Raw genomic sequence first — 10,648 nt, 5'->3', positions numbered from 1 at the left:
GCTCTTTGGGGATCATGGGCATATGGTTGGCATTTAAAACCACGGGACTGGATGAGATCATCGAGACAGAGGGTGTAGGTTGAAAGAATAGGCACGGGGCTGTCGACTGCAAAAGGAGACAAATGACACCTCCGCCCACGCGGCTCTCGCGAGGTATCACGTGAATGCACCCAGCCGATGTTCTAACCGGGGTTGAGAATCCTGGCCGCGCTGAGGCCTTGCGGAGGGGGCGGGGAGGGAGGGGAGGGGAAGGGAATGGGGCCTCGGTGGGCGGGGCCTCTGTGGGCGGGGCCTTTGTGGGCGGGGCCGAGAGCCGGGAGGCCGCTCCGGGGCCGGAGGGATCGCCGGGCGGTGACGTCACCGCATGACTGGGTTTTTATGAATGAAAGGAATCCTGTGAGTGAGTAATTCCGGGAAGCTCGCCTTACAACTCCGCGCCGCCCCCCGCGCCGCCCGCCCCACAACAAAACTCGGCGCGGCGCTCTCGGGAGCCCGGCTCGGAGCGACCGGCGGTCGGGACCGGAGGGGAGACGGACCAGGGCGCGGGCCGGACCAGCAAGCCCGGACGGCAGCGGCAGCCGCGCGTGCCCGGGGCGCCACGCGAAGCGGGCCGAGAGGCGGGTGAGGGACGCGGGTCCGAGACCGGGGCGGGCGCGCGAAACCCGAGGCGGCGGGGTCTCCGCGCCCGGGAACGTGCCTGGGGCGGGGCGGTGTATCCCTCGCCCGGACGGGGGGGCGTTGGGGGGGCGGGAGGGGGAGCGGGGGGCCAGAGGTCCGGCAGGACCGGGACGCGGCCCAGGCAGGCTTGGTGGGGTGCGGTGGTGACGGGCCCCTTCTGGGGGCGCGCGCGGGGAGGCGGCCGAGCGGGGCAGGAAGGGGCAGCGCAGGCCGGCGAGCGTCAGCGTCCGCCCAGGCGGGGCCGGGGGCGGTGTGTGCACGTACGTGACTCGGTGAGAACAGTCCCTGGACCGGTGCCCGCGGGCCGTGCGTGCGCGGTTTGTTTACGTCCGAGGGCGGGAGTGTTCCCGGGCCAGTGTCCCTAGCATCTTGCCCGGTGCGTGCGTGAGAGAGGGAGAGGGAGAGGCGGAGAGAGAGAGAGAGTGTGTATGTGTATGTGTGTGTGTGTGTGTGTATGTGTGTGTGCGTGTGTGTGTGTGTGTGTCCTGTCTGTGTCCGCCCGCGTGCTCCCAGGGCGGTGAAGACCCTGGGGCCTGCGTACCAGCCCTGTGTACCTCGGAGAGAGTGTGCCCACAGCAATAAACGCGGAATAAGGATTCGATCGAGGGAAGTGGCCCGTTCCATGGTCACACGGGGGTACGGGAATTTTCCCTCGGGCTGTCCCCTTCCGACCAGCCCGCAGCCAGGCCCTTGCTGTCCCTGGAGTTTCCCGGGGACACGGCCATGTGATTGCGGTGTTTGTCCCCCGCCCAGAGCCAGCGGCGCCTGCAGCCACAGGGTGGGGCAAAGTATCAAAAGCCCCACCCAGCTGGGCTGGGGGGTGAGATGAGCGGGCCACCCCTGGCCTCAGCACCCTGATGGGTCTGGCAACAAAGTGGGCTGGTGCCTCTGTCCTTGTCCCCGGGTTTTCCAGCTGCCTGGGGAAGGCAGACCCTGGGGACTCTCCTTCATCCCCAGGGTTGCCCATCCCCTCCCTCTCAGGAGGAAGAAGGGCCAGAAAACCCACCATAAAGGTGGGAGGTGGGAAGGAATCCCTGGCCGTCTCTCTTCGGTGGTTGCTCTTGGCTGGTCCTGGTTCTGGAGGTTGTACCTGCTGGGCTGGGGAGGGTGAGACCAGGCCGATGGGGTGGAGCTGGTTTCTGCTCTCCTGCTGGTTTCAGTTCACAGGTGGGATTAGTCAGACCGGTTGATGGTTGGACCTGAGGAGCTAGTTGAAGGCCTGGGCCAGCCCTAGGACCCCGAGTCCTCACTCTGGGCTAGGCATGGTCAACAGGCAGTGGCACAGGTGGTCTTGGTCCATGAAGGGTTAATATGCGAGGGGTGGGGCCCTGACCAGCCTCCTCTCCCCATTAACCCTGTGGGATGAGATGGGGCTTAGGGATGCCTTGGTCCTATTCTGCGCCCCTCCCACCCACAGAGCTTAGAACGGGGGTGGGGGGTGGGGTGGTAATTGAGCTTGCTGGGGTGAGAAACCAGATAATCTTTTCACCGTGAATCTTTGAGCCCTGGTGAGCTCTGCTCCCACAGGTGGAAATTAGAGTGTCTATCTGCAGCAGGAACTAGGCAATATGTGGGGTGGCAGGATGGGTGTAGAATGGGAAGGTATGGCAGCCTCCACACACCGCCTATTTTCCAGGGGACCTGTGAGAGAGAAAGAAGAGCCCACAGCCCTGGCCAGGCTGGAGCCAGGGATGTCCAGGAGTATAGGGTTTTAGTAAGGGAGGTAGCAGCCAGGAGCACAGGAACCAGGCAGGCCCATCCTTCAAAGCTGGGCAGGAAACATCCCCCAGTAGGGCCGGGGGGGGGGGGGGGTGGGGGGGGTGGGGTCGGGACAAGGGGAAGTGGCTGGGTGGCTCACAGATGGAAAGCTAGCACTGAGAGTTTTGACCTCCCACTGAATCACCTCTGGGCCTTCCCTAGGGCCTGGGACCCAACATGGGTTCCTGTGCCTCCCTCAGTCCTGACATTTTTACCCTGCGTTGCCACGGAGCCTGTCATGGGCCAGATGCTAGGAGTGAGATGGTGAACAAACCAGATCCAGAGCCCGCCCTCTGGGACCTTATGGTCGAGGAAGGGGAGACAAAGTTGAAGAAAGAGCTACCAAATTCAATGCAAAACCACAGCTGAGATGGGTAGTATGAGGCAGAAGGCGCTGTGATTTGGAAAGTATGTAACAGGACTCCGACTTAGCCAGGGCAATCAAGGGAGGCTTCTCTGAGGAGGTGACCAGTGAGCTGGCTTGTCAGATGGAGGGATGGTCATCTGTGAAGCCCTTAAGGGCAGGGGCTGTGATTCATCTTTGGGCCTTTGGGACCCAGCAACAAGCCTGGCACGGAGTAGGTACTTCTTGGAGGTTTGCTGATGAAACGAATGAATGAGCATTAGGTCCATGTCCTGGAAGAACTCCACAACATTTGGAGAAAAAAGGTCTGGGAACCCCAGAGAAGCAGGAAGCCCTAGGGGGTTCTTGAAGCAGTCTCTCAAAAGTGAGCAGATCCTTCAGGACCCAGGTGCCATCCCCCCTCACACGCACGCACACACATGCACGCACGCACACAGACACACTCCCTGTGGGAAATGTACAAGGATGGGAGAGTTTACTGTCCTTTCCTTGACTTGTTGTGAGCATGAGGATCCTGGGAGAGAGCAGAGAGAGAATCCGATGGAGACCTGGGGGCCCCACTGGCGGGTTGGAGGGGAGGCTGGCCTGGTAGGGTTTTGAAGTGGCCTGAGCCTGGGCAGGTTTGTAGGTTTGTGTCAGCTGTCAGCAGTGCTCCCTCTGACAGCTCTGCGGGGAGGACAGATGACAGGGCCAGCAGTGGAGGCAAGTAAGACCAGAGGCCAGTGAGGAGGCAGCTGTGGTCATAGTTCCCCTGAAAGGGGAAGTGATCCCTGGCTATGCAGGTGGAGCAGAGGGATGGTCAAGGCTCACAGTCTCAAGAGTTTGTCTTCCCATGCCGCTGCCTCCAGGAAGCCTTCCCTGATTGCCTTTCCCTTCCTCCAGGGCCTCCGCTCTGTTGGTGGTCTTGGAGCTCCATTCTGGACCAGAATCTGACACTCAAAACTCCAGAATAATCAGTCCTGGAAGGTACTCTAGGCTCAGTGGAGGTTGGGCATGGTGGGAAACTGAGGTCCAGAGAGGGGAGTGACCTATCTGAGGCCGCGAGGTGTGAGTGGGTGGCGGAACCAGAGCTAGACTGCAAGGTCCCTGCTTCCCTGCGGTGCTGGGTTGTCCCAGCTTTGCTCCCCTTCCAGCAGGGAGGAGGCTCCACCAGCGCTGGCTGCCAAGGCCCAGGAAAACACATTTTTTCCCTCTGTCCTCACGGAGGAAGCAGAATGGTTCAGCAGCCAGAGAGGAGCCCAGGCCAGTGGGTGGGCCGTCTACAGGATGTCTCTGGAGTGGACTAGGGGCCAGAGAGGGGAGGGCAGGAGGGCTGGTGGCTGTGACGGGGCCAGGCCCGCCGCCAGTCCCTGAGAGTAAGTTCATTCTCCGTGCCTCCAAAAGAACGCTGGGAACCTGCAGACCTTGGAGTTCGGCTCTGCTGGCCTCAAAGGGAAGAAGAGAAAAAATAGGGGTGGGGTGGGCGAGAGATGTGGGGGCTGGCACTGAATAAAGGGCCTTGAACTGGGGGGTCAGGACCATTTACCTGCTGTGCGACTTCAGGCAAGAGATGCCCCTTCCTCTTGGGTTAAGTCAGGAGGCAGGGCCAGATGCCCTCCAGGGGCCTTTCCTGTGTGACCCCAGCCAGCCAGGAGATGCTGAGGCCAAGCAAGGCCCCCAGCGCCTGCTACTGGCCTGACCCCTCCTGGACGGACTCAGCCATTCTAATAACCCCCAGGTGCTCATGGGGCTCCACAGTTTGTACCACTTGGCAGGTATTTTCTGATCCTACAATTGGAAAAGTGGAGACCCAGAGAGGTGGACCTTGCCCCAGCTCACGCAACCTGGAGAAGACAGAGGTGGGGCTCAAACCCAGGCTTGCCTCAATCCACTGCTCCTTTCCTTGCGTCCCGTACCCCAGCCGGGGGCCAAGCATCACGAGGAGGGTGGAACCCCTTCTCCCTTCCCATCTTCCTGGCATCTGTGTATAATCCTTGCCATGCGGAAGCAAGGAAGCAGATAGAAAGGAGGAAGAGTTGAAGACAGGGCAGGAGGTTTTTCTCCTGGACAGTGTTCGGCGAGGCTTGGGCTTGGCGCTCGGTTCAGACACTGACAAGCTCGGTCATGGTGTCAGAGACCACCCACCCGCATCTCACCAGTGCCTGCTCCCTGGCCAGGCAGGCCCTGTGCTGGTGGCCTCAGCACCCAGAACTTCTTCGGCCTGCTTCCTGCCGCGGAGCTCCCTGTTTGGTGGGGAGACGAGGAAACAGACCATTACAAGACAGGAGAGAAGTGCTAGGGTGGGCGGCGCCTGAGAAGTTCTGGGGGTCCGGGAGGGCTTCCTGGAGGAGGAAGGATGAGTAGGAATCTTCCAGATAAGGTCGGGGAGAAATGTCACAGGGTGTGAAGTGGCCCAGAGGCAACAGAGTGTGGGAGAGAGGAAGTGAAAGAAATTCAGTGTGGCGGAGGTGCCAAATGGAGGTGGGCAGTGATGGCAAGCAAGCCTGGGATGCCACGCAGGTGGGCCTGGACTCTGTCCCAGGGATAGTAAGGAGCCACGGAAGGTTTTCCTCTGGGTGGTGACATGGTCAGAGTCACATGCTGGAAAGATCCCCCAGTTGCTGTGTAGACGATGAGTGGAGGCCAGCAGGAGAGCATTCTAGGCCCTCCCTACGTGTGCGGGGGGGTGGGGAGGGGAAGCGGCCCTTTAAGAGGACTGGATTGATGGGGGTGGTGTATGAGGATCTCTAGTGGCGTCTGTGAAAGGCCACGGTCCTGACTTCGGACTTTCTAGGCCTCAGCGACACTGCAAGAAGCTTGGATGGCTCTGAAGACCTTCCCAGCCCGAGGGCCTTGGTGGCTGCCTTTATGAGGGGATCCCTTCAAAGGCCACACTCCCCCTCCAGTCCCACTCCTTGCTCCCCTCTGGGGTGTCAGAGCCCCCGGCTGTATGGGCCCAGAGTTGCTGGGGGTACTCCAGAGAAGCCGGGGCCTTTCGGCATCTCGGCGTGAGTCACCCTGAGAATTCAACCACCATTACTTGAGCATGTGCTGTGTTCCGGGCTCTGGGCACGGGAGATGCGCCAGAGGACAAGGCAGAGTCTTGGCTGCCATGGAGCTGGGCCTCTAATGGGGAGGCAGACACTGAGCAAATATGTACAATAGATGAATGAGAATATATACAGTGGAAGGTACCACGGAGAAACGTGAGGTAGGGAAGGGAGGTGGGGAGAGAGAGAGAGAGAGAGAGAGAGAGAGAGTGTGTGTGTGTGTGTGTGTGTGTGTGTGAACCAGGGGCTGGGAATTCTAAATTGAGTGAGAACAGGAGATTTGAAGAGACCCGAAGATGAGAAACAAGCTTGGTGGCTGTCCAGGAGAAGAGAAAGCCAGGCCCAGGGAGCAGCCAGTGCAAAGGCCCTGGGGAGGAGCATGCGTGGTGTATGTGAGGAACAACAAGGAGGAGGGTGTGGCTGGAGCAGATTGGGGAAGGGGAGCCAAGCAGGAACTGAAGGCAGAGGGCTGCGCCCGGGCTACATGCAGCGGCTTGTGGGCCATTGTGATGACTTTGGCTTTTACTCCCAGTGAGATGGGAACCGTGGGAGGGTCCTGAGAGGGAAGTAGTAGGGGGAACCACCATCAAAAGGCCCCACGGGTGTCTGGCACCAAAGTCCATGCACTTTGCATTTCTCCACAGCCTGTCCCAGGGACACCTGGACCTGTGGGAATGTGTCAGACACCGAGCCGAGGCTGTAAGGTGGGCCCCACAGAAAGCTCGAGAAACCAGGGTTTGGACCCCGTTTGCCCCTGCTGCTCTCTAGCATCCTGGGTACTGCTAATGAGATCGATCGGCTGCTGCATCTCAGGCCACAGGGCATCTTCCCGCCCTGTCGCCTTCGCTCCTCACCACCACGCCTCCCCGTGCGGATTATCAGATGAGGAAACGCAGGCTGACGATCTGCTGGGGACAGAGAGGACTGCTGCTTTCAAGGGGCCTTTGGGAGACAGTCCCCTTCTCGGCCCCGAGCAATGGCCACGGGCCTCCAGAATGTGCCCTCCGTGTCTCCCCAGTGCCAATGTCTGGCATAGAGTAGATGCTCAAAAAATATTTGTTGAAGGGACATGGAACTTTCAGGCCTGTGGGGGAGACACTGAGGGCCACTGGACCCCTCATTGGTTTAGGATATGGCTGCCCTGTCTGCCCAGGGTGGTGCTGAATTAGTGTTGGGTAGCTGCCAGGCGGGGAAAGCTTTCCCAAGACAGATTTGGGTGAGAAGGGCATGGGCTGGGGGAGCAGGGATGGGACTGGTTATGTGTTATTTTGATGGGGTGCAGGTTGGACTCTGAAAAGTCATTGACTAGCATATTATATATATTATATATATATATATGTATGTAATTTTTTTTTTTTAAATAAGCTTTATGCCCAGCACGGGCCTCGCTCATGACCCTGAGATCAGGAGTCGCATACTCTACCAACTGAGCCAGCCAGGTGCTCCAAATATGGTTTGTGCACTCTGCTGTATATAGGTTATACTTTAGTGAAAAGTTAAAAAAAAACAATCAAAGAGGCATATCTGGACCCCATGTGGGAGAATGGCTGGCGGGGGGGTGGGTGGGGGTGGTGTCCATGCATATTTATTGAGCACCTGCTATGTGCCAGGCACTGATTTAGGCACATCGATGCCATGGTAGGACAGGCAAGACCGAGTCCTCCTGAGTTTGCATTTTGGTGGAGGAGAGGTGGGACAGAGATAACCAAGTAACCAAACAAAATAATTGCACAAGAGGTGACTATGAGGGTTAGCAGATGGGGTGATGTCATGATACAGGAGGCATGTAGCCAGGATGGTTAGACCACTTCGAAGAGGTGACATTTGGCAAAGCTGTCAATGAAGAGTCACTGTGGGGAGGTGAAAAGGAAGACAGCAGTAAAGAGAGCGGCAGGTGCAAAGGCCCTGAGGCTGGAATGAACCATGCAAGGGGGCCAGTGTGGCTGGACCACTGGGACAGAGAAAGGTGGTATGACAGGACTTCCAGAGCAGCAGAGGCCTTGAATGCCAAGGTGGTGAGTTTGGGTTTTATTCAAAGTAGAAAGAAAAAGTGATCTTGGTCTCCTCTCTCTCCTAGGTCTCAGCCCAGAGGGCACCTTCTGCAAACATGTCTGTGGATCCCTTATCCAGCAAAGCCCTGAAGGTGAGGAGGCAGCCGCTGTTGCCCCTGTCCTTCCCCTCCCTCCTTCCCTAGGCTCACTGTCCCATCCCAACTTCCCAACTTCAGTTCCTGGAATCCTCAAGGGTGGCTGAACAGGCTTCAGGTGTTCATGAGGCCCCGGGAAGGGCCCTGGGCTGGAAACCAAGAGGCCTGGGCTCTGGTCATAGATGTGTGCCTCCAGGGGTAAGGCCTGGGCTCTGGTGGTAGGCTGTGTGCCTCCTGGGACAGGTCACTTCCCTCTCTGGGCCGGCTTCCCCATCGGAACCATGCTTACAGGGCTAGAGAGGACATAAAAGGTGCTTTCTGGACCAGGTTTCTCTGGCTGAGTCCATCCAGGCTGGGGCACTGGGTTAGAATCTGGGCCAAGCCCCAGCGTGGTGGTTCCTTTTGTGTTCAGATCCTGGTTTGGCCCAGTTTCCCCTTTCTGGATTCCTTGCCCTCCCGTTTGGGGCTTTGGAGCAAGTCCAGCCTCTAAGTCTGGGCCTATGGTGGTGAAGGGGGAGCATTGGGGGTGGGTGGGGGGAGCCGTCTCCAGCACCTGCTGCGCGCCAGGCCCAGGGCCGGGGCCCACAAGCAGGGCGCGAACCGGGGCCTCAGTTTCTCCATGTGCCCAACATGCTGCCCCCAGATCAAGCGTGAGCTGAGCGAGAACACGCCGCACCTGTCGGACGAGGCGCTCATGGGGCTGTCGGTGCGCGAGCTGAACCGGCACCTGCGCGGGCTCTCCGCCGAGGAGGTGACGCGGCTCAAGCAGCGACGCCGCACGCTCAAGAACCGCGGCTACGCGGCCAGCTGCCGTGTGAAGCGCGTGTGCCAGAAGGAGGAGCTGCAGAAGCAGAAGTCGGAGCTGGAGCGCGAGGTGGACAAGCTGGCGCGCGAGAACGCAGCCATGCGCCTGGAGCTCGACGCGCTGCGCGGCAAGTGCGAGGCGCTGCAGGGCTTCGCGCGCTCCGTGGCCGCTCGCGGGCCCGCCGCCCTCGTGGCGCCCGCCAGCGTCATCACCATCGTCAAGTCGGCCCCGGGGTCCGGGGCCGGGGCCGGGTCGGGCCCCGCCGCCGCCCCCGCCGCTGCCCCCGGCCCCACCGCCTGCTCCTAGTGCCCGCCCCGGCCCCACCCCCTGCCAAGCCACGCCCCTCCGACCCCCGCTTCCTTCCCAAAGTGCCTAAGCGTGGTCTCTGTCCCCAGGTGCCATTTTCTCTGCAGCCACCAGCCCCCCCCCCCCCCCCGTGGCGAACACATGATCCCTCCCGAGCCTGCTGTCTTCCTCGTTGTGGTCCCTATAACTGGGTCCTAATAGGTGGCCCTGGGGTGGGACAACTTTGGTGAGAATGGTAGGGTGGTGTTGGAGTCTGGGGTCTCTCTGGGGTCTCTCTTGGCTGAAAGTCCAGCCTTCTTAGACTGGGAGGATGGGATACAGAGCGGATTAGAGAAGGGCTGTCCCGGAGAAGAGGGCCACCCCTCATTTTGTAAAGCATTTGCTCAGATCATACCCTAGCCCCTCCGCACCCTCCCAGGACTCAGGACTAGGTTTGGCTCCTATATGTGTCTCCTGGGGCTGGGAAGCTGATGCTCCCGCCTCTGGTCTGGGCCTCGGGGTGCCTGGCCTTCCAAAGCTGGGAGAATCATCAGACATCACCCAGTGAAGGCCAGTTAACAGGGAAACAGGCCTCCAGCAGACAGGCCAGTGCTCAAGGCCATCTGTGCTTCGTGGCTGAGCTGGAAAAAAGCCAGGTCTTCCCACTGCTGCCCTGAGATTCCAGCCAGGGTACCAGCCGCGGTTGTCAGGGGCATTGTGGCCACAGACTGGAAAGGATGATGGAAGGGCCTCCCTGGCCTGGGAGCCGCCACTGTGAGTTAGGGGAAGAGAAGTAGAGGGCCCGAGAAAGTGATACGGATGGAAGAGATGGAAGGAGCTGGCCAGCCAAAGAGAAAGGGGACCAAGGAGGCGACCATCGACTGTGGTGGGTAGGAAGATGAGAAGACAGATCCTGAGGTCTTGCAGCCAGGGGTGGGGGTCCTGAGAAGGACCACTGTACTGTGGCTTGGGGGCTGGCCGCTGCCATTGACTGCCATTCCCCTGGGGAGCCCAGGCCCCAACCCTCCCCGCCCCCCCCCCCCCGTATACAGCTGTTTATTTATTGCACGAATCTAAGTTATTCTCCCCAGCCAGAAACCTAGCACCCACTCCCTGGGAACAGTGGTGTGTGGCCCTGTGCTGGACTTTGTATTTTCTATCTGCAAATCACATTTTATCTTATATTTAGGGAAAGCCGAATGGCAACAAGCAAAAAAAAAAATGTTTTAAAAAAAAATTTGCCCGGCCCCCAGAATTTATTTATTTTCTGACTTACAGTAAGCGAGTTATCCGCCTTCTGTATTTTGTAGACTTTCTGAATAAAGTCAAGTTCTCTTTTTCCACAGTGAAGAAGTCTAAGTCCCTGGGCTATGGGTTTTTTGCGGGGGGGGGTGGGATGCGTTCTGAATGAAGGACTGAAGCTGGAGTTCTGTTTTCAACCCCAGGCAGGCCCCTCTGCTGGAGGGGAGGACTAGCTCTTGCTTGGGGGGAGTGGTTTGGAGGGGGGGTTGGTGCTAAAACCTCTGTTCTTCTGTCTGGTTCCCTGGAGCGTCCCAGGGGAAGACAAAGCCAGGAGGACAATG

General features: G+C 59.3%; 1 protein-coding gene across 2 annotated transcripts; it reads left to right on the top strand.

The window, feature by feature from the left end:
• The first annotated feature begins 413 nt into the window (after window positions 1–413).
• Window positions 414–10,415, top strand: MAFF (MAF bZIP transcription factor F). Of its 2 annotated transcripts, none has more exons than XM_027594936.2 (3): window positions 414–617; window positions 7,907–7,972; window positions 8,619–10,415. In XM_027594936.2, exons 2-3 carry the CDS (start codon window positions 7,937–7,939, stop codon window positions 9,084–9,086), a joined length of 504 nt encoding a protein of 167 aa, XP_027450737.1. In that variant the 5' UTR covers window positions 414–617; window positions 7,907–7,936; the 3' UTR covers window positions 9,087–10,415. The 2 variants fall into 2 exon arrangements, with proteins under 2 accessions (XP_027450737.1, XP_027450736.1); XM_027594935.2 differs by having other exon boundaries at window positions 414–621.
• Window positions 10,416–10,648: the final 233 nt, after the last annotated feature.

This window comes from Zalophus californianus, chromosome 9, assembly GCF_009762305.2.
Source record: "Zalophus californianus isolate mZalCal1 chromosome 9, mZalCal1.pri.v2, whole genome shotgun sequence".
Classification (NCBI taxonomy): Eukaryota; Metazoa; Chordata; class Mammalia; order Carnivora; family Otariidae; genus Zalophus; species Zalophus californianus.
This window is presented reverse-complemented; position numbering and strand designations above follow the sequence as displayed.

Coding starts and splice junctions, on each gene's coding strand:
- MAFF (XM_027594936.2), top strand. CDS start 7,937: ATGTCTGTGGATCCCTTATCCAGCAAAGCCCTGAAG. Junction 7,973..8,618: donor TATCCAGCAAAGCCCTGAAG/GTGAGGAGGCAG, acceptor TGCTGCCCCCAG/ATCAAGCGTGAGCTGAGCGA.